Source organism: Cyrtonyx montezumae, unplaced genomic scaffold (assembly GCF_038088225.1).
Source record: "Cyrtonyx montezumae isolate F1298 unplaced genomic scaffold, pur_monq_1.0 scaffold_25, whole genome shotgun sequence".
In the NCBI taxonomy this organism is placed as follows: domain Eukaryota; kingdom Metazoa; phylum Chordata; class Aves; order Galliformes; family Odontophoridae; genus Cyrtonyx; species Cyrtonyx montezumae.
This window is the reverse complement of record NW_027071992.1, coordinates 6895559-6919061: the sequence shown is the minus strand read 5'-3', so window position 1 is coordinate 6919061 and position 23503 is coordinate 6895559. Positions and strand designations below refer to the sequence as shown.

At 40.7% G+C, this 23503-nt stretch overlaps 1 protein-coding gene across 1 annotated transcript in view; it reads right to left on the bottom strand.

Moving 5' to 3' along the window:
• Positions 1 to 18664, bottom strand: part of ANKRD55 (ankyrin repeat domain 55) — a 51595-nt gene extending 32931 nt beyond the window's left edge. Inside the window, exons 1-5 of the mRNA XM_065739873.1 lie at positions 18625 to 18664; positions 11126 to 11248; positions 9874 to 10004; positions 7651 to 7760; positions 4241 to 4301 (exon numbers count right to left, since the gene is read on the bottom strand). Coding sequence (XP_065595945.1) covers positions 4241 to 4301; positions 7651 to 7760; positions 9874 to 10004; positions 11126 to 11248; positions 18625 to 18664 — 465 coding nt within the window. The remainder of the gene's footprint in view (positions 1 to 4240; positions 4302 to 7650; positions 7761 to 9873; positions 10005 to 11125; positions 11249 to 18624) is intronic.
• Between the last annotated feature and the right edge of the window lie 4839 nt (positions 18665 to 23503).

Genomic DNA, 23503 nt, shown 5'->3' with positions numbered 1-23503 from the left:
GTTGTATAAAAGTTAGGCTGTTCTGAAACCATTTGGGATGGACTAATTCTTCCCTTTTCCCCTATTTCCTAATTGAAATAATTAGTTATCATTTCCTAACTAGATATAAAAATGGAACCTAGCAATCATCTTTTTAGTGTCATTGCAGACAATCAGTACATATATGGAGGCTTCTTTCATACCTGACTGTAATCATCTTAAACGACGTATTGTCAGGACCATGATGGTGGTTTCTAACTGCTAAGTTTGGGTCCTATGAGAAAGGCTTGTTTGTCATAACACAGTGTGGTGTTTAACTCAGACCTAATCTTTAATTCAAAATAAGTTTTATGAGCTGACTCTAATCAGCAAGCTACAGAACTGCCCCAGTGATGTCAACAGAAGACTCACAATATAAACATCTAATATTTACAGTTTAGATTCATAGAATCACTGAATCATAGAATCACAGAGTTTGGAAGGACCTCTAATACCATTCCAACCATCAACCCACCACCACCAAGCCCATTAATCATGACCCTCGGTGCCATGTCTACATGTTTCTTGGAAACCTCCAGGGATGGTGATTCCACCTCTTCCCTGGGCAGTCTGCTCCAATGCATTACCACTCTATCAGAGAATAAATTTTTCCTAATATCCAACCTAAACGTCCCCTGGTGTAGCTTGAGGCCGTTACCTCTCTTTTAGGGAGAAAGCAGTGACTGACCTGCATTTTCATTAAATTTTAGCAATGTTCAGTCAGTCTCATTGCAGAGAACTCATGATATGTTAATTTCATCTTCATCAATGTTGCTGTATACACCTGTAGTTTACTTGAAATCCATAACGCTGAAGATGTTACTAATTCAATATGTTTCTTACAAATTTCTGGTGTTTTTCTGATGTGGTAATATTTTACTTTGAGCAGATGTGTTTACTGTCTTTTACTACTGAAAATGTATCTTGAGGGTCTTGCTTGGAATTCAAAATGGTGAGAAAGCAAAAATGTAAAGTGGAAAAGAAACTGGAACTTCAGTGGAACCTCAGAAATCTAGTTAACAAGTTGAATTAAACACAAGCTATGAAACATCCATGCAGACAGACAGCTTGTCAGTACATTAATCCTAGAAGTTGTTAGCAGTGATTTTCTAAGTGAAAGCTTGAACCCCTAAATTTTAATTTCACTGAACTATCAAATATAATGCTTTTCAAGTCTCCAGGTAGCTTAAATATGGATGATGACAAAACAAAACAATTGAACAAGAGGAGTTTTGTTTTTAGTTGGTTTTGCAAATCTTAATCACAATGTGAGAAGTAGATGATGTTTTTGCAGTGGAAATTTCCAGCATTTCTGTATGTAGCATAGAATAAGCTGCTGAACAGAGTAAATTTGAGACTGGGGCATTCCAAGCTAGGTGAAACTGGCACGGGCACTAGGTAAGGTAATCATGTGAGGTAGGGGAGAGGTACAGGACAGGAGAAGTATGTAATTTATTGAAAATATTGTCCTCTTATTATTGTAAAAGGTACCTGAAAGAATATGGCATACCTGAAGAATATGGGATTGGTAACAATCATTGTATGGAAATGTAGCAACAAAGTCAGGAAGATTGTGAGACTGGGATGGTCAACCAATGAGTACCAGGAGAAGTTTTACCTGTGTCGGACCCAGGGTATATAATGGAATGGATTTCACTGACTAGGAATGAGATTTCTCCCTTGTCAGGAGGGAGTGTGCACCCATTATTGCAATAATGAATAAATTGCTGCTATCACTGAGATCTTTGCCTGACCCAAAATTCTTGACTTAGAGCATTTCTGACAATGGGGATTTTGGTTTTGTAAAACCAGAAGTGAGAGTTTAATCCTGTCTCACTGAAATTAATGAGAGTTCTACCAGTGATGTCAGTGGACACCTGTTTTAATACTGGGGACCTTTTATCACTGACAGGATCCCAAACCCTGTGGGTGCTGTTAAGTGAGGATTCAGTGAACTAATCTCCACCTGGGACACGGATCCTTGCACCTAGCTCTGGTCAGTCAGAACAGTCACTGACAGAGGGAAAGCTGCAGTGTACCAGGCCAGGTTAGTGTCATCTACTCTTAGTATGTTGATATGGACAAAATGCAAAATTCTTGAAAAATCAAATTTCTGTTTCTACCACTGCTATCAGCTGAGCCATCTGTAATATGAGAATGTAAGAACTGTAGGTAAAGATCAAATTTTCCCTAGTTCTGGGTCAGTAGAAAATACTTCTGACATTAAGAAACAAGGCTCAGTGATACACAACAATGTAACATATGGTAATCACACTAAAGACTTCCTATGCCATCCAGACCTCCACAGGATAACCTTGCATTTTGTGAAAAAGCATTTTCTTTTATTTTCTGTAAAACTGCTGTCAGATGATTTCTTTGGATGTCCCCATCATTTTAGATGTAAAAAACAGTGAATAATAATGCTCTGTGCATCTTCCCCATCGTATTTATGTTGCTGTGGACATATATCATCCCTCTGACATAGCTGAATGTCCTTTCATAGTTAATTTGTTTTAGTTATTGACTTGCCCATAAAAGGAAGCTGTTCTATAATAATCTTTGCAGTCCTTTTCTGTTCCTTTTGTTGTACATCCTTTACCAGATGATCCTTGCAGCGAGCATTAGAGGTGTGGGCATACTCAGGAGTAAGACAGAGCACAATGCTGCTTCCTGTTTTGTTCTCTTTTCTAATAATTCATGTGTTCCACGTGTCCTTTCAGAGTGCCCCCAAGAGCACAGAGGACTGAGCTAGTGTTGGCTGCACACACACGTGCGAGCCTGCTGCAGCAGACAGGAGCCATACAGCTCATCCCCATCTGATCTGTGCACCCTTGAGTGTCATCTGTGCTTTTGAGAGGGAGCACGGGGGGTGATAACAGAAATGTCAAAGCCAGAGAAATATGTGATATTAAAATAAATAAGTTCCCAAATTGTGCATTTATGAAAAAACATAGAGCAATAAGGCACATAAAAGGAGAAAAGAAGAAAAATAAATAAATGAGGATGACTGATCAACAGTTTCACAACCATGGGCAGATGGAGTCCAGCAGATGGGGATCTGAAGCAGTCAGCAGCTATGTTTGCCTCTGGGAAGTATAGTGTGGTACCAGTTTTGCTCAGATCAAGGCTTTTTCAGGGAATGTTTCTTCCCATTGTTGTCTTAGAAGGTTTCCTAAGTAGATCCACAGAAAATTATGGTTGTGGAAACCATATGAAACTTCCAGATGTATTTTTTACTGATACATTTTCATGCACCATTCAGTGTGTTCTTCTAAAGTAGAGGATGAGAAATCTGAAGTGATTTACTTGTGCCAAGATAACAGCCCTATCAGCTGAAAACATTTGTGAGGGTCCACAGTTTTTAGAAAACATGAATATTTAGGGCTTAATATTGACAGCTGAACAAATATCTTCCCTGTGCCAAGTGCCTGGAGCTGGACTAAAAATCCAAATTGCATTCAGCGATGCATCACAGCAGTCACTATGGGTTGAAATTGTCATCCATGATTCCATGCAATTTATTAGCAATGCAACTCTGTGTCAAGACAAATCAGATGTCTGTTTAGCATGCTGTAAGCAGGGTCTGCAAACTGTCCTGTGGACATGGAATGCTCATGTGAAGAGAAGAAATTAGCAGCCCAATGGTGGTTCTGGCACCATGAAGATGGGAAGCATCCTTGAATGTTTGCTAGTGTGAAGGAAACGTGAAAATACATGTAGTCTATCTTGTGCCTTGGCTTCTTTATCTGGACAATACAACTGGGGGGTTGGCACTCTCCTGTGCATACTGTACACACACATGCAGGGAGCAACTATTTGAGGATCAGAAAATATTATGTTGTTCCATAGTTCTATACCTGCTATACCAGGTTTCTGATATTTTTCTTGAGAACAATTAATTCTTTAATGAAGGAAAGTTTGGAAAAGATGAAGATTAAGCCCATTGTCTAACTTAAAAAGAACCAAAAGCAAATTATGTCTTGGCAAGTGAGATAAGAGACTGGTTAAAATAATTGACAGTACATGGAGAAATTTTGCTAGTCTAAAGATGCATCACACATGGGAAAAATGAGATAGGGCTCTGCAGAGTTCAGCAAGTGCATTATAGAAATATTTGGCTTATGCATACTCTCATCGTAATGTTCAGTGGACTCCTTCTGAACAGGATGAACTGTATGATCTCAGGGCCTGGGACAGTGATTCATGGCACAAGCTCACTCACCTCATTGTCCTGATGATTAATTTCACTAAGATTTGACTGCTGCAGAAGCACGTTCAGAAGCCTGTGGAAACAATGACATGATCAGCGTAAAGTACTACTGACTAAACCTGAAATTTTGACATCTTTTGAGAAAGAAAACTTGCAATTTTGAGACAAAACGGTCTTAGTGATGGGCACATGTCAGAGTCTTAGGTCTGGGCTAGAAAAGCAATTAAGACCTTATAGCTTACTATAACAACAGAAGTTTTATGCTAGGAATCAAAAGCAGATTCACTGGGAAGTATTCTTTTGTTAATTGTCAGGGTGAATAGAAGTATGTAACACTAACTTTGTGCAATTTCTGGGAGAAATTATTCCTTATTCTATTTTAGAAAGTTTTAACAAACAGAAATGTTAATGTTTACAAAAATTATTTTTAGCGTTCCTTAATTATGTTGTGCATACTTTTGCATGTGTATTTGTATACATGCATACATACTGTTCTGCTTATACGTGCACTAATTGCATTTGCCAAGACTTTACAGTGTTTCTGCTGGGATAGAGCCAACGTTGCAGTACAATATACAGCAGTGCATTGCTTCACTTCTGCATGGAATATCAGACTACAAACACTCCCCTCTGGTGGAGGGAACAGCTGCAATAAAATAGTCACGTGAAACGTTATGCAAGTGCAATGATATTTTTAACACTGTGAAGGTTTTGCTTATGGCCTCCTATGAAGATGTTCTGAAATCACTATAGCTTTAGAGAGGATGGTTATGTAGCATAGTAGAATGAAAATTGCTTAGGTTGAGTGAATGAGTAGACCACGGAAATGACAGCCTGTAACAAATCTGCATCACATAGGTACTGTGGTAGATGTAGTGCTCTTCTTATTCTAGTAAAAGGAAAGATGCTTATGTAGTGAACTCAGTAAGATCATAATGTAAAACTGTGGTTCATCGCAAGGTGCAAATTTGTAATAAACCTTCAAAACAGACTTTAAAATACTCATTTTTAATTTTTTATTTTATTTTTTTATTTTTTATTTTTGCAAGAAGGTTCATCAGATCAAGCTGAGAGTGTTGCATGTGAAATTATTTTTTCTTTTCTCAGAAATAAACAACTAGTCATTATTCAAAATAATTTACAGTTGCTTAGGGATGATTTGTCTATTCTGCTGGGGAAAACCTTAACTTGTTTGTCGAAGATACCTACAGCTGCAAGAAGTCCAAATTTATTTTCCTTTTCTAACTAGCATTTCCTTAAATGGTGAAAACTTTGTAGATCCTGTCAGTTTATCAGGACCTCAATTCTGTTTACATATGAATACATTCACTTGTAGTAAATGGTTGTTGCACCTACTTTTCTGAATCACACAAAGAATGAATGGTATAGTGGAGTCAAAGTGTGGAAACTGAAGGGGATGAATTTTTATAACTGTTGTGATTAATTTGAAAAAGGAAAGAAATGGGGAGATTTTATGATTGTTTGACTTAATAACACCAACCCAAATCTAAGAAATTCAATATCTGAAAACAAGTCAAAGTAAATAAGGGCTACTGAGCAGATAACATGAGATAATTACAGTGTGCTTGTAAAACCCATTTATCACAGTTTTATGATCTATTACACAGTTCTGTAGCTTAACTGCAGATATCTTCAGGGAAACCAGTGAAGAGAAGGACATGTCATTCTTTGAGTGTAAAGCATCTATCAACAAATCTTGGCTCTCTAATATGCTCTATAGCAACAGCAATGCTAGCAGTTAATGTGTAGATATTCAGCCATCCTGAGATTTCTCTGTTATCTGTTCTTAAGGTAGAGATCAGTAAGTCCACGGATTTCATTTCTGCCTTTTCTCTTAGGCCTTGTGGAACATGCATTGATGCAAGTGAATCAGTTATTAGATCAGACTAGATTAGATTAGATAAGATGTATACTGGCTGATCACAGTTTCTGGCTTTCTGTGTGGTTCATGCACTGGAAGCACACAGGGTTTTAGCAGAGCATAGCCAGGTTTTAAAATTTAGCTGAAAAAACATTTCCTAACTCACTGCTACATGAGCCCTTTTGGTAAAGACACAGCACTCAGGAGAATGGCAATGGCCACAAGGGAAAGGCCTCTCCTCCAGTCCTATCTATTGGTCATGGGGCAACCATGGGGCAGATGGAGGAAAAGAATCAAACAGTGACAGATTTCTGGTTAGAGCAAAGGTTTGCACACATCCATGAAAAATATGAAAAACGTTCAGGGTCCTATGTACTACTATTAAGCTATATTTGCACCCTTTCAAGTAGCAGCATGGCAGAATTGCAGAAATGCTATTTTCTTTCAGTGGAAATATGATAATGCATTCATACTATTGCAGAAGCTTCAAACTATTTCCTCAATGGAATGCACAAGAAGCAGTGATGAATGTGGAAAGGAAATAAATCTGCCAAAAAGACAGTGAGGCAACATCAGTGGAATTGCAAAGAGCTCTGGTCTGATATGGATAGAACAATAAAACCATAGCATCAGTGATTAAATCACACAAATATTTTGCATCTGCTAAATGTTTTACCTGTCTCCAGTGTCTCCAGACATTATTTACTTAGGAAAGTTTTTTGAATGAATTATTCAAATGTGAAAATCAAGACTCATAAAAACACTTCCCATCATCACAGATGAGAATGTGACAACCTTTCTTACGACTTCTGATCTACTCATGCTTTAGTTATTACGCCACCATCAGTAAGAATAAAAAAAGAGTGAAAAATCATGGAATCACACAATAGTTTGATTTGGAAAAAACCTTTAAGTTCATCTATTTCCAGCCTCCCTGCTATAGGCAGGGACACCTTCCACTAGACCAGGTTGCTCAAACCCTCATCCAGCCTGGCCTTGAATGCTTCCCGGGAGGGGACATCCAGAACCTCAGTGTGCAACCTGTTCCAGTGTCTCACTAACCACACAGTAAATAATTTCTTCCTGATATCTAGTCTAAATCTGCCTTCTTCCAGTTTAAAATCAAGACAGTCCACCAAACCTCAGCTTCCCCAGAGAGACTGTCATGTGGAAAACTTCACTCATTCAGAAATGAAGTTATGAAGCTTCTTGTAATATTTCTCATGGGAGGTGGCAGAAGGTTTGAGGGAAACCTAGAGTTTCAACTTCTGTTACACACATATATATATTTTTTTGCTTTTGTGACTTTGCATTAGTCTCCTCACCTTGTTTGGCCATACCTATTTTAGAAGTATTGTGCAATGCTTTTCCTTCTTTCTGCCCTCTTCTCTTTATGATAACCATTAAACAAAAGGGCAAGTCACAAAGTGTAGCTGTCAAGCTAACTTTGTGACTTGGTCTCTCCTTTGGGTTGTGTAGCTGATTTGAGGACTACTTGTTGAGATTCAATCAGCAAAAGCTGTGAAATCATCAGACATACCTCACATCAGGCTCTGCAGTAGCAGCGTGTAGTGGCAGCCTCCCGTTTTTATCAGGTATGTTTTGCTTAGCACCATTTCTAAGCAGGCTGACACAGCCTTCCAACCAGCCCTAAAAAAATAAATTATAACATGTCAAAGAGGAAAGTAAAATACTTCAGACCAGATCTTTGCTTGGTGCTTCTGGCATCAGCATGTCACTAGCTGTTCCAGCCAGCTGAGGAAATGGTCTTTGGTTTCTCCAATATGGATCCCAGCACTGATGCTGGTTTCCCTCTGGAGTCTGTCTCAGACTAATTCTTCCATTAAAACAAAGTTTTATTTACACCACATTCTTACTTTTTCTGCAGCTGTGGCAAGTACTGAATGTGTAAACTGTCATTAAAAACCTGCTAATTCCTGTAACACTAACAAATGCTACACATATTCCTGCATGTGATTTTAATTATACCAGGTTAAACCAAGAACATGAGCACTTAATCTAATTTCCTTTATGAGATTTTAGCCGGGATGTCAAATCGATACTAAAAAGCCTTAGAGTGCAGTCTTATAAGCATTGTTGCAGAAGTTTGAATTAGTGACAACGTTTGACTGAAAACAGCACCAAAATACGTGGGATGACTAAAACCTTGTATTGATCACCTTAACAAAACAGCAAGTAAACAGTCTGGTTGTGATTGCATAAATCTTTCAGCATACACTCAGTCCCAGGGAAATGGAGTGTGTTTAAATATTTTCTTTAAACCTCTGCAAGCAATCAATAAAGAAAAAAATCAATAAAAAAATCAATAAAGACGATTCCCTCTTCTATGATCTCTGTTGGACCAGCATTACCAGCATTTGTAGAGAAAAAGACTGGAGGAATCAGAACATCTCTGCTATGGTTCCTGGTGGAAGTATGACTCTACCAAATTATGTATGGGATTGTGAACAGAGTTCTGCTGAATTCAGTTCTCTGGACAGACATCACAGCCAAATGCTCTCAAGACCTCTGATTACATCCATCACAGAAACTGAAATGGAAACTTTGAAGCCTGGGTGGCTTAAATCCTTTCCAGACATTTCTTTTTCTTCCCAAAGAATATTTTTCCCCTGTGGGAAAAGAAGTAGGAAAAAAGGAGCATGATACTAATTACGGGATTTTTTTTTTAAGTATCTGGCAGAGGAAATGTTTATTCCAAAGTAAGTGGGACATGCCCCTTGCAATGAATGAGACAGTCTGTTTTGTTACTTTCTACGCATATTTTCTGGCTGAACATGTAATAGCTGAGGAGCAGCGTTGTTTTTGTACTGCATTTTGTACAGTAAGGAACTAGATGCAAGGGATGTGATTTCATTAAGCTACCACTGTGTTCAAAAGTACTGGCATTTATCCAGCCTATGGTCAGCCCCTCTGACCAGCTAACCTGCTCCCCACCTCCTCTTTGCATCCTGATGTCCTTGCAGTGTGAAGCAAAAGACCAGGGAGAAGAAGACAATAACTGGGCTTCAGATGGAGAGCACCAGAGCAACAAATGTCCCTTCCTCAACTTCTTTGTGGGATGTCTTCCTCTACTGTTGCTTTCATATGGGTTAATTCTGGTGTGGATTGCTTAAGATTTGGACTGACACCCGCAGCACCTTGCATCTGGCCATCCTACATCCAGCTCTATAGTGAAGGGAAGAGCAATGCCCAGGCTCCTGTGGTGTTCAGGTAATCATGGCAGCTGGCCATTCAGAGCTGAGAGTTGTGCTCCCTGCAGAACAGTAAAAATCTGATACTGAGAGGGAGAGGGAAGAAGCTAATCTACCTATTAAAAACAGGAGGAAACGTCAAGCTCTTTTCCAGTGCACAGGAAACCACTGGCGTTTCTGAAACCATGCAGAGGACCCTGGATAGAGTGAGATTCCAACACCACACGCTGATTTTGCAACCCAAAAGGACACTCTGAAAGGAGTTCTGATCCTTTTCTGAGAATCTTACAGAGCTCCCAGCTTTGCATTACCGTAAAGTTCACATTTTCATTGCTATCTAGAAACAAATCATAGAAGCATAAAATCACCAAGGTTGGAAAAGACCCCTGAGATCATCCAGACTAACCATCCACATATCACCAATATTTCCCACTAAAATGTTCTTTCTCTCTCTCTCTCTCTCTCTCTCTCTTTTTTTTTTAATTTTCTGTAGTAAAATAGAAATCTTATTTGCTCTACCCATTTCCTCCTCCACCCCCCAGTCCAGGTACCAGGTAAGTTGCCAGAGATAAACTGGTACGTCCACATGCATCTTGTGTGTTAATATTGGCTCCCATCTTCAGTAAAAGCTTCACTGTGTCGACCTGGCGCCCTGACACAGCGTGCATCAGAGGAGTGCAACCTGTGATGAAGAAAGTAAAATCACAGAACCACCGAATTGCAGGGGTTGGATATTGTTTTAGAATTTTTATTTAGTCAAAGCTGCAAGATAGAGACATTTTCTTATTTGCTGAGGTTAGTACTCAGCTGTTTGGAGGCAGGTGGTAACTGTAGATTAAGACTGATTACAAAAAAGAGCATAGTTCATCTGGAGAGAATATTTTCTACTTCTTCCAAATCAATAGTCATCAGGTCGAACTTGGCTAATATTCTCAAACCCAGCTTCATTCTTTGTCCTTTGGTTCCAAAAAAATGTACGACACCAAACCCTGTTTCATGCAAAGTTGTGTGTGTTTGTGATGATTTTTTAACAACTTATTTTAATGACTGGATTTGTCCTAGGATAGTTTATTTTCGGCCTTGATGAGGACTTATTTTATATTCAGCAAACTGCTTCTGTGCTGGAAAAAGACTGAAATCCACCTTCAGACTTAATATGCAGATTTTCTTAATGCTCAGTATTATGATATGTCTTAATTGCTTTCCCTTCCTTCCATTCTGTTAATTGTTGCATAACAGCAAAGTCTTTCCTGCAGAATCTGATAGTGTAATTTAAAATTACTAAGCTGGGAATAGATCTGAATGTTAGAAACCATAATATGCAGCCAGGCACAAATGAAGAGTAATTATCCTTTCTGTATTCAGTGAGACTGCTGAGCAAATATACACTACTCAAGATAAGGTTATGCAGACTCAGCTGTATCTGCAGGATACAGACATATGTTTTGTTTTGAAGGACAAGATCTTAGTTACATTTGTATGTACAACTAGAAAACAAGACTATTCTGGAGCTGAAATGCTCCCTTTTGCTGTTCAGTCTACCTCCTCTCATTGCTCTTCATATCGGTAAGGATTAGAATAAAGGGTTCATTACAACCCTTTAAAATGAATTGCAATAAATTTTTTTTTAATAAACAAGGACTTCCTTGAGAGAAGCTTTAATTCACATGGGAAATAGGTGGATACAAAACTCAACTGTTAGTAAATATAATTTTCTGAGCACAAAAATCAGGACTTAAAGTGGAAAATTTAATGGCAATCCAAAGCAGGGATTCCCCCGAGAAAAAGCTCAGCCTCATTTACCCTCACTGTCGCAGCACTCCAGGATGGAGGGATCTTCTCGAATGACTGCAGTCAGTGTGTTCACATCACCGTTAGCTGCTGCCTGGTAAACCACAGTCAAGTCAGCCTCTTCTGTTGCATCACCTACAGGGAGGAGTGTGTCCATGAGTAAGCCAAGAGCAAGTACAAATGATTAACAGTAAAAACAATAACACATTTCACTGAAATGGCATGACTGTATAACTTGAGATGGAACCAAGTGTATCCAAAGAGCATTGTGGCTTTTATGAGTCATTTGAGTCTTTTTTTTTTCACAATTTGCTTCTTCCAAAAACTGTTCAATACAAATGTTGAAGTGGCATAATAAATCTTCTTTAAAGTTTTCACTTCTCATAAGAAATCAGAAGAGCAGTAATGACTTGAGAAACAATGAAGTAAGAGCTGAACTGGCTCATCATATGCTTGACTACACTTCCATGAGAAAGTTTGGTATTGAGACAAGGGTGTTCTCAGTTATAGTGCTGTTCTTGCACTGCTCAAAAGACAGAGGATTTCTTTTTCTTCCTGAGCTGTTCAGGGAGTTCTCTCTGTGTGGGACTGCACCTCCAGCACTCTGGTTTGTATTAACAATGCCTGTGCAAAGGAAAGTTAACTGTTCTTGGAACCCAGGACTAGGGCATATTTCTTGTACAGTGAAGAGTACTTTTCTATTTGCTCTAAAACTTTACTTGCACAGAAAGAGGAAAACTAAATGAGATAAAACTGCTAGAATTCATCCCCATTAACCATGTATTAATTATTTTACAGTAACCTGAGCACTTATTTTGGCTATTATAATAACTGTCAATGAACTTCAAACACATAAATGTTCCACTTCAGTTCTGGCTTGAAATGTTTTCCTTCTGTTTCCAAATACTGATATTGGACTCTGATTTTTCAGGCTGGCATTATCAGGTGGGTGGCATTTCTCAGCCTGTCCCTGGACCTCAGTCAGTCCTGAGCTCACCCATCTGAGCGCTGCATCCCACAAGGAGAGCTACAGTCAAGAGCTGGCTAAAGGAAGGATGCATTGCCTTCAAATGTATTTTTCCATAGAATGTATCAAAAGTTATCAATGAGACAGTCATCAATGGGTTGGAAGGGCACAGTTCTGCCCATTTTCTACTAGTGATGGCAGAGCAAAACTAATGGACAGCTATGGCTAATAAATAAAGCTCCAAGCACCATATTCTGAATGATACCTCTTAGACACAAAAGTGCTACAAAACTGTCTTACTCCTCAGCTTCTGAGATTTCAGGGCAAACATAAAGCAAAAAGCAGAGCTGTTTGAAATTACAAAGACTGTACCAAAAGGACATGCGTCCTGCTTAAGATGAAAAAGGATGCAAAGCCACATGCAGTCCCCCAGTGCCCTCAATGAATCTGTACCTCTGTGGCACTTTGTCAGTCTCCTGCACTTACATAAAAGTACAGCTATCTGCACGAGAGAAGAATGAAAAAGGCAGAAAGACACAGTTCCATGAAGGATTCTATTTCAGAAATAGGTACTGGCCATGTGTTAATATGTATTCAAATGTATATCCAAATATAATATTCAAGAACACAAAGATAGCAGTTGTGAAGTAGATTTTCAGAGAAGACGGGGATGTTCCTAACCTGGCTGTGAGGCAGGCAATGGGAGAGGTCTGGGGAAAGCCCAGCAGCTTGATCTAAGCAAAATCAGTTTCAGAGGCACCAATAACTAAATGCATCCTTCACTTAGATGGTTAATTTATGGAGAAATGATGCTTCTGCCTGTTGTAGAGTCTTTCCTAGGTACTTAGCAATCAACACAAGTCCTAATTTTTCTTATTTAGGTCAATATCTTACGCTTTTATGTCTATTTCCTCCTTTTATTTGGCATATTATAATCGAGAAACATTTGTTGGAAGTCAAAATGACTAGCTGCCAGTTTTTGGTAATATCTTCTTGGTTGGGATTGGGATTCTGTATGTGCTTTTCAGCTCTGTGAGTCATGTGAGTGTGATCAATGTGGAGCAGGAACATTTTCCTTTACTATCTTGTAGAGTACCCAGTGTTTGAAATTGCACTGTTTTTATGATTTTCCATCTAGTGAATTTTAAACATAACTTTTGTATGGCCTTTTTCTTAGAAGGGAAAACTTCATAAGCCTACTGTATAGTTTTATAAAACCACACAAGAAAAATGTCTTAGTCCTGAATTACAAGCAACCTTTCTTCTTTAAAGGTAATGTTAGCACAACAGATTTTTGTTTCCAGAGGAGTGAATGAGAGGACTTGCTGTGGTGGCAGACCCTTTTGTTCATAAATTCCTTCCAGACTGCACATCCCATACTCCACATGCCTACATTTCCCCTGGCCTCAGGTGGGCTTTCAGCCTCTTAAATCCAGCAGTCAGATGTTCAGATCTGATGCTATAATAAAATGCTATAGTGTGTATTGTCGGTCATTTAAAATCTCATCTTTAACTTTGAAAGGAGGAGTTTCTGATCTCTGTTGTCTCAATGAGATATACATCTGCAGTAAGCTGTACCATTCACCATGGCCAAGGGCCAGAGCAGAAATTTTGCCCCGCTGCTGCACTGCTGTGTTAGCAGGAGAAGTAAAGATGGTTCCTAAATAACATGACAGAGTCGAACAAAGCAAATACATGTTATGGTGACTTTTTCTTATGTTTGTGTTTTCTGGAAATGTGAATTTGTAAGCTGATCAGAAAAAATGTGTTCTAAAGAGAATTTAAAGAGTCAGTAAAAAGCCTCTTTCACAGTAACTAGTATTAGCACACTGATAAAACCTATATTAAAATTTTTATACATCTTTTTGAGTGGTAAAAGATCCCTAAAGTTAATTTAAAATACTTGCCACCCTTTTCCTATGTGGCAAGGGAACCTTCATGAACTCCGTGCTGGGCTTTGTGTAGTCACCTACAAGTGACCTTCTCTCCTTGGGACACAATCATCACCCTCTGCTGTAAACGGGCTGCCATGGAAATGCAGTCAGCTTTACTCTGGGAAAGGTTGGTTTGTCAGATCTGGAGCCCTGGTTCGGGGCTTAGGAAAACTGGAGAGTTGATAATAAATCTGTCTTCAGCAGTGCTCAGATTCCTGTTTCGCCACCACTCCACTAACACAAATTTCCTTTTTCCTCTTCTAACTGGTCTCTCAACTTACACATTGTATATAATTTGTAAATCAAAAATGCTAACTCAATACCAATTCTGCTGCAGAGCCTGCCATTCACATAGGACTCGACGTTTCCCGCCAGAAGCGTTGACCTGTGTGCTGCTCTGCTGAAGACTGTTCCAGAACAAAGCAAGGGACAAGGCAGAGGTTCATCACAGGTGCTGCTCCTTTTGGCCACCCTCTAGAGCTATGCAGGAGATGCCACAAGCACTGGCACAATGCCTCTCACAGCTGCGTCTGGTAGCTGACATATGGGAGTGGTGCAGAGAAGCTGGTGTGGAGGAAGAAATCAGGTACAGACAGTGCAACACAGGGGCTGTCACTTATACTTTTGCTGTTTAGAATCATGGAATCATTAAGGCTGGAAAAGATCTCTGCGATTATCAAGTCCAACCATCAATCCACTCCCACCATGCTCACTCACTCCCAACAATGCCCCTCAGTGTTTATTGAGTACCTTCTAGGTTCTGTTTTCCTACTGTGAGTCAGGAGCAGAGCAATCCAGTTAGAAGAGGGAATCCTTCCTTCATCTCCTGAGCAGAGCAGTTGCTTACGTGGAGGGCGAGGTGTCAGGAAGATGAAGCCATAGATACACACCTGAATGTGGGACAGATTCACTCTGCCTTTTTTTTGATTCAAATGTCTTCTCCCCTGTGCCTTTGCTTTCCTCAGAGCAGTTGTACTCCCGTGGGAAGAGAGGATACAAAACTGAATGAAGGGTGAGTGTCCCCTGCACCTGCTCTAGCAGAGCATTAACTCCAGTCCTACTAGGGGACAATGGCATAAAGTCACGTTTAAGTTTTGCCTTTCCCAGAAAGGCAAAAAATCAGAAATCCTAGCTTCAGAGGAAGGAGGTGCATGGGCCAAGCTGATCCCTTGCTGGCAGGGGAGACTGGGACAACAGGAATAGAAGAGCAGCCATGTGGTGCATCTGGCATAATAATGGGCAGATGCTAATTCCAGTTCTGGAGCATGACCCATCTTCAAGGGATGGGGTCACAGAACCACAGAACTGTAGGTCTCACTAAGATGACCCATGTGGCTCTCTTGGGGGGGAGAAGAGGAAGATGGTTATGTGTTCTTCTGATGCTGATGACAGGGATTAGGGAATGCCAGGAGGTCCTGGTTGTCATTATCCCTGGCTGCACCACGCTGCAAGTGATGCAGTCTTCTGTTACCTCCTCCTCCAGTTTAACGCTCCCAGAGTGGGGGAGCCTGGCCTCTATCTGCAATTGTGTTAGATATACTTCTTTTGCTGTTTTGCTGCCTTGTAAATGCCAAGGAGCACTTCTGCTGTTTTAAATGCATGATATTTTGGAAAATAAATATTGCGCCATTGGTGAAAGTGATATTCAGGAAGGCAGGAAAACCAGCTCACAGCCTGTGTGTGGAGCAAGGGGAGGAAAAAACTGCTGCTAAGCTTTCTTTATAGCAAAAACTCTCAGAAAGAATCACAGCTAAAAGCCAACCTACTTGAAAAAAGCTGCAGTATTTAAAAAGTGTACCACTTGTCCCAAGTACAATGTAAGTCATTTGGTCTGAAAGGAGGTACATAAAGAAACGCACAGAAAGATCAAAGGATTCACAGCAGTGGAATTATACTCATTATGATATTAACACTCCTCTGACTTTCATGTGAAAAGATTATGCTTTACACAGTTCGTGATGGTGGCTGAACTGTTATTTTACAAAGTGACTATTTGGTGTATGTAAGTGCCAGCTTTATACTACACTGGATTTGTAAGATCCAAATAATTTAACTGAAGGTTAGCTGACTGCACATGGTCTTGACAATGATGGATTTAGACCCTGATAAAATTCACAAGCTTTTAGAGCTGAAAGCTGGATGACAGAATAATTTGTGTTCACCAGGAAGAAGAAATATTTATACACAAAATTTTCTGTCCTTCTTCAATAAGTAAATGTACCATCATATTTCCACCCTGTACCCAGTAGCCAAGTGCTATATATGATTTCCCACTGTTTAACAACAGATGCAGACAGTTGTGTGATTTCACCAAGAAGATGCTGTTTGCTTTCACCAAAACACAATGAATCCCTGACAGTGACTCAAGTGTGACATTGCAATCTCACTTCGTAATTTACCATTACAAAGGTCTGCATCCACTGAGTGCAGTGAGCATCCTCTTCTACCCATTTTCAGATATCTCAAATAATACAGTCACTCTGGCTGTACTGGGCTAACCAGTGTCAGCAATGGTGTGCATCTCCTGAGCTTGGCACATGGGTGGATGAGTACCGATGTTAGAAACCATAACTCACTCTCTAATATTAAAAATTTCTTGATTGTTTAACAAAGTAATAATCCCTGTGTGTATCTGGCTATGAATGTAGCATCCCAAACCTTTTTCTGATTCCTTTGTTTAATTGTTTAACATGTCAAGCCAGGTACAGCATGCACCTGAATGGCACTAAACAGCATTTAGAGGAGAGGGAAGGCTTGGCTTCTGGAAGTCTCACAGTGCTACCTCTATTACTGTTCATAAATAATATAAAATAGAAATGAGCAATATCAAAGGAATTGTTGCGGAGACTGTGTGATTTTCTTTCTTCACCTGTGGTTGGAGGAATTTTCTGATGACTGGGACTGAGATGAGATTGTAGGGGAAGATTTATCAGACTTACGGATATTGATCACTGTGTTTAATACACAGTCTGCATTCTGTCATTCTTAGAAATTGCTTCGATGAATAACATGCTGCTTCTCCTTGCAAAAAAACTCTCCCTTAAACTGAATTGGTAATATGTCAAGTCACAAAATGGTATTTAGCTAAAATCCACTGTGCCCCGCACACTTCAAACAGAGCTTTCTTTGTGGGTGGGTTCAGTGTCCTTTACTTCATGCTGCCCCTGCTCCCCCTGTGTCCCACGCAGCAGGCAGGAGGGCAGGCAGTGAGGCAGCAGTTCTGCAGCTGTGGGGGAGAGGGGTAGTACCTTTGCTTCTGGGAAGGTGCTGCATGCAAAATGAGGTGTAGGGCTGGGAGATGACGCTGTTTGAGCATAGTGATGGGATCAGCATGGAAAATGTCCTAGTGAGAGGACAGCAGCAGAGCAGGAGCCAGGAAGGTACTTTCAGATATTGCCACTCACTTCTTTCAATTGTATCTGGCTAATGTAGTTTGGCTCAGTCTCCTGCACTGCTCCCCAGCCCTGTCTGCTTCTTCCCCAGCCCTGGTTATTCTCCATCCTCTTGCTGGCACCACATCCACCAGCTCCCTGTCCACCAGCCAGCCTCACAGCACCAAGTGTGCAGGGTGAACCTATGTGCTCCAATCCTGTGCTCCAGACAGCACACAGCATGGTGCAGTGGCTGCAGGAGAGCTCCAGAATGGCTGTTGGAACTGCTGAAGCTCAGTCAGCCCCGCACCTCTGTATTTTTGGAGGAAATGTTCTGTATGTCATCTGAACATGACCCGGGAGGACCTGTCCCTGTTTCTGTGGCACTCAGTTCCTCAGCGCCTTTGTTGTGGGGCCAGCATGGCTACATCAGCTGGTGCACTTCGAGAGCGTGTGCTGGAAACAGCGACCACTGCAAACAAATAATTTTGCAAACTGACTTCACGGGAAATTTATTGCAGCACAGATAAGCAAACAGTGACTGCTTCCTGCTTTGACAGTGTAGGAGGAATACTACTATATTCTTGATAGTGGATTAGACAACAAGAAAGAAAAGCTTGTCTAGGCAAATAAATACATTACATTCATTCATTTAAGTTAAAAACAGACAGCAAAGAGGCATTAGTATTTCTGTAGCAACCTTATAATGTAGCAAATCTTCACTTTTTGGCTCTTAAGGTTATTAAATTCATAATTATGGCAATACTTACCTATACAGCTAATATTTTCTGAAACAAAGTCAATCACTCATTACCATCTAGTCCTCTCAGCATGTACAAACCAGCAGATGTAAGAAAATAAGCTTTTCTTATTTTTTCTCCATTTTAAAGTACCTTGTTTGCTAATGTTTCAATTGCTTTACATATATGCATATACCTAAAAGCACAAATATAAACTATAAACAATAAATCTATACATTCGTTTGTTGACGTTAGGTGTAAGAGCAACCAAATACTGTAGCTTATCTACTAAAACATTTTATTTTTAAAGATAACTATATCAATAGGCTGAAATATCTGTGTCTGAGACTGACAGAAGAAACAAACCCCTATGTAAGCAAAATCAATCTCCTTATCTTTTCCGAAAAATCTTACCATTCATTCTGTCACAAAATTTTAGAACATCTGCATGGGAGGCATGGGAGCACCAGAGGTTTTGAAATCAGGAGCAGTGACTTACCTTTGTGCTGGTCAAATACAGACGAGGAACTGAAATCCATTGTGGGGTATCTCAGTATTTACAACCAGAATGGGCAAACACCATCTCCAGGGTTTTCAAGGAGGAATCCCATATATTACAGTAAACAATGGTAGCTGTTGCCAACCTTCTTGTCAGAGAATTAAACTTGCTTAACGGCTGCAGGTTGTTGTCAAGGCAAAGACATTATCATCAGCCTGATAGGAATAGTATATTCTATTTGCTATGGACCCTCTTAAAATGACATCCCTGGAAGCTTAGCTTTTACAGAACACCTTCACCGAGTGAATTTGCCTGCAAGCATCTCTGAGAGATGCTGCAGCTCACTCAGCCTCAGCAGCAGAGTGCTGCCTGTAGACAAACAAGCCTCGGAGCGTGAATGGGATTGTGTTGGCACACGGAGCATGTGCAGAGCTGTGGTGCCGTGCGGGTGCAGCTGTCCTCACTGTGCCGGCATGTGCTGGTCTCACCTGGCCCTGCTACTGTGGTGCTGTGGTCACTGTGCCTGGGCTGCTTGCCTGCTTCATCATTTCAGAGATTGCTTCTGCTGGCTTAACTGTGATGGGGAGAATGTAAATAAGGAAGCTATTGCTATACCTAATTAATAGGTAAGGTGTAATGAAAGAATGTTTCTTAAAAACTGTGAGCACATTACTGTGGCTGTAGTGGGTAGTGATGCTCCAACAAAGTAGAACAGATGCAGTAGTTCACAGAATGTGTTCCAAATCCTCCCTCTGTATCCACCAAGCTGACAGCAGACTCGTGTCTAAATGCCACCTTTTTGTCTGGGTCTATGCCTCCCTAATCTGGGAACTCAGACCGTGTACTATAAAGAGGAGGTTCCCCTAAGTGAATAAGTGAATAAGTGAGCTTATATGGTGTTCATCTGAAGCAGATATTTGCCTGAAGTAGTGAGTGGGGCTGGCAGTTTGGTGGCATGCAGATAATTTTGTACCTGTGTAATGGAATAAACACATTGCTGCTGCTGAGTAAAGAAAGGTAATGTGTGAAAATTAAAGAAGGCAAGGCACTTTTCGCCTAAGAGCAAAAAAAAAAAAAAAAGATAAACAGTAAAATGGTGTCCAGGTTTGGGCAGACTAAGAACCCCCTAGATATTACATGTTCATTATATTCTGCTGAATTAACCAACTCTATTGTCTACAGCAGATGCCAGAGACATAATTTACATGAAGACACTGTTATATCTGCAGCAGATTCACATTCCAGGCATGTGGGTCTGCATCTAAATCCAAACAATTTTGTTGGAAAAAGATTATATGCTCCAGGTAGCAATACAGCTTCAACAGCTTGAACATTGCTCAACATGTGACGGAGACAGACTCTCCCTCTTTTTCTCTGCTGCTCCTGTCTACTTTGTCCCTCTTTGCCCTTTTTTATATTGAGAAGGGATCCACCATGTGGCAAGTGCAGGCTGTGCACAGACCTGGGAACGGTGCAACACAGTCAGCACCTGGCACAGCTTCACCAGGAGGGAGGCCTGGTTGGTGACCCTGCTGCCCCTCACTCATAGGCAGCCCCTGGGCAAGTGCCTTGGGCTGCTCAGAGAAGCGAAAGGCCTTCAGCTGGAAATGTTGGTCAGTCTGTGCATGGGCACCTCTGGCTGTAGTTTATCATTGTGCCCAATGGTCTTCAGAAGGCTCCATGAGTGGGGCCTTTCATGTGTGGCACTGTAGAATCATATATGGTTCTACAGAACTTATGTTGGAAGGGATCTCAAGGATCATCAAGTTCCAACCCTCTTGTCACAGGCAGGGTTGCAAGCCTGTAGATAAGTACTAGATCAGATTGCCCAGGGCCCCATCCAAACTGTCCTTAAACACCTCCAAGGAAGGGCATCTACAGTCTCCCTGGGCAACCTATTCCAGCACCTCTCCACTCTCTATGAAAAACTCCCTGACATCTAATCTAAATCCTCCCCTCCTTTAGTTTAAAACTATCCCCTCATGTCTCATCACTGTCTATCTGTGTAAAAAGTTGATTTTCCTATAAACTCCCTTCAAATACTAGAAGGTGCAATGAGGTTTCCCTTCAGCTTTCTCTTTTCCAGACTGAACAAACCCAGTTCCTTCAGCCTGTTTTTATAGGAGAAATGCTCCAGCCCTTGGATCATCCCTGAGGTCCTTCTCAAGACCCTATCCAACAGCTCCACATCTTTCCCATGTTGGGGGGCCCAGTTTTGGACACAGTACTCCAGCTGGGGCCTCATGAGGGCACAGTAGAGTAGAGGGAGACAATCACCTTCCTCTCCCTGCTGGCCACCCCTCTCTTCTGATTGAACCTAGGATACTACTGGCCTTCTGGGCTGCAAGCACACACTGCTGTCCATCAAATGCAATGCATTTCTTATTTTGGGCAGAAATATGCTGTACCTACACTGACCCCTGGTTGTGTTTTGGAGCTACATCCTCAGTATTAGGGAATGAAACAGCATCAAGTTCAGACATTCCTGTAGAAGACAGCATTCCACTCAAAGAGGAGAACTGGTTTGTGCCCTCTGCAAGGACTGACCCATGGCTCACAGAACAGTGACAATCTCTCCTAACATGTCAGTAGATAAACAGTGATTAGAGCTTGGAGAATGAAACCACAGCTGCATCCTGGAGCTTCCAGCATGGAATGCAATGCAGAGTGAGTGTCTGTCCTACTCTATGCTTCATAAGATCAAATAACATCCTCTGCTAAGTCAGCATGAATTTTTGTCTTTGACTTCAGTGGGTTCAAGGTCTTTCCCATAGTACAACTGTTTGAGATATCACTAGCATCTTATGAGGGAAATTTAGCAACAAGCTAATCACACCTGAGAGTCTGTTCTACCATGCTGTAACTACCTCTCTTTACACTCCAAAGTCTTCCTCATGATACTTTCATGTTCAAAACTGCATTGAATAGCATTGGCATGGTGTAAGGATCATAGTATCTGTGGCTAAGGGATGGACAGAGGGAAATTTATGTTCAAACATTCACATTACAACTACTACTATTTGGTATTTCACTGTTTCTTGCTGTAGAAGATGACAAGAGGGAAAATAAAAGTGCATGTGTTCTGGGTCAGGTCAAAGGTTCAGATCAGACTAGGCAGGTCAGATCAAACCAGTGCAGCAACTGCAGTGGCTAAATAGCACTTGGCAGTAGCTGTTTGATGAACTTCAGGGCATGCCGTGTATCCAGCATTCTTCAGAGCACACGCCAAAGCAGCGATGTAGTTCCACAGAGTCCCAGTAGATGGTGAGATCTGATCAACACTTAGCTTTTCGAACCCGAGAGACAGCTCTACATTGAGATACTCACATTATTTTTCAATTTAATGCTTTTAAACAGAAAAAGAAAAATTAATTTGCAGGAAACCGGTAATCTCTAACATTATGCAGTGCATTAAGAATGCTTGCAAATGAACCAAGTCTCATTCCAAATATCAAATAACAGTACAAAGCATGACTAATCATCAGTGAATGGTAAGCTCCAAGAGTCTCTTTACAAACCTTTCTGATTATACATTTTCATTGCTAAAAGACAGGAAAGGCTTAACACGTATTTAACAACTTCTACTCCACAAGGCTCTATTTTAGACAGAGATATTAGTCATTTGGGGGTAAATAGCAAATTACAAATGGTCTGAAAGCAATGTTAGGAAGAATGCATCAAATGAACAAATCCAACAGGTGTAACTGTCTGTAGGGCAGAAGTGCAAAGGGAGGAAACCACCCCTTGTAGTTCTATCCCAAGCAGAAGCTGTTGAGGCTGCCTCTTCCCAAGCAGATGGGGATGCGCACACTGGGAATCCCATTCTGACTGCACCAAAGGACAGTGATGTCAGCTCATCTTTCGGATTGTGTTTGCAGCAGCAATACCCCACGGATGCTTGATCATCTTTTCAGTGCTGTTCACACCATTCTGTCATTGTGCATGTTCTTAGAGAGTTTCACCGTCACTTGCAGAAAGCAGGGATTGCAAGCAGGTTGTTAGCTGCTTCACGGATACCACAAATCACAGCAGCAGCTGTGTCTGCTGTGCTCAGTGGGGCTCCAGGGATCACTCCACGGCAGTGCGACAGATGCAAGCAGGCCCATCTGCAGAGAACAGGAAACTGCAGTGAGCATTTGTTCTGAGGAGAACCAGTTAGTAAAGGAACCAGTTCACTCTCTGCTTCTAGACATTTTAATATATGTGCGAGGCAGAACACCAAGACCAATTAGATTTTCTTGTAGAAAAAAAACTGATCTGTATTTATTTATTTATTTATTCGTGTCACAGTATTTTTGTTTCATGCGAATCCCTGTTCCTCGTTAATATTTGCAATATACCAATATCAGACAGCTACGCTTCCTTTCCTTTATGTAGTTGGCCATGGAAGTACACACCTTTCTAATCACATTTATTTGAATCTTTGTCTTTTAATGCAGAAATCAAAGGACAATAACGAGTTTATATTCCGCACCAGTATCTTTGCAGAGTGCTCTTTCTGATGATTTCAGTTTCTTGTAACTGCATGCACTTAGGATGGTGAGTCCTCCAATGACAGCTTTCAACCCTCATCCACACATCCCACTGCCTGGACACTGTGTCATGGGATGGGATTCTAGGGGAATAGTCAAGGCATGGTGACAATCAGTGACAGATCAGCTTTATACATAGGAAGAGTACAGAGACTGCTGGAAAAAGCAGTAAGGTGACCAATAAGATTTGCATTTTAAATGGCCCACATTATCATGACAGTTATGAAAAAGCTGAGCGTTGCATTGTAAGCAGTACCAGAAGAAAAACAATTCCTTTCTCCATTTTTATCTGCTTACTGTTCCCATGAATTCCTTCTCTATTTCTGACTACAGCTTGGATCCAGTTC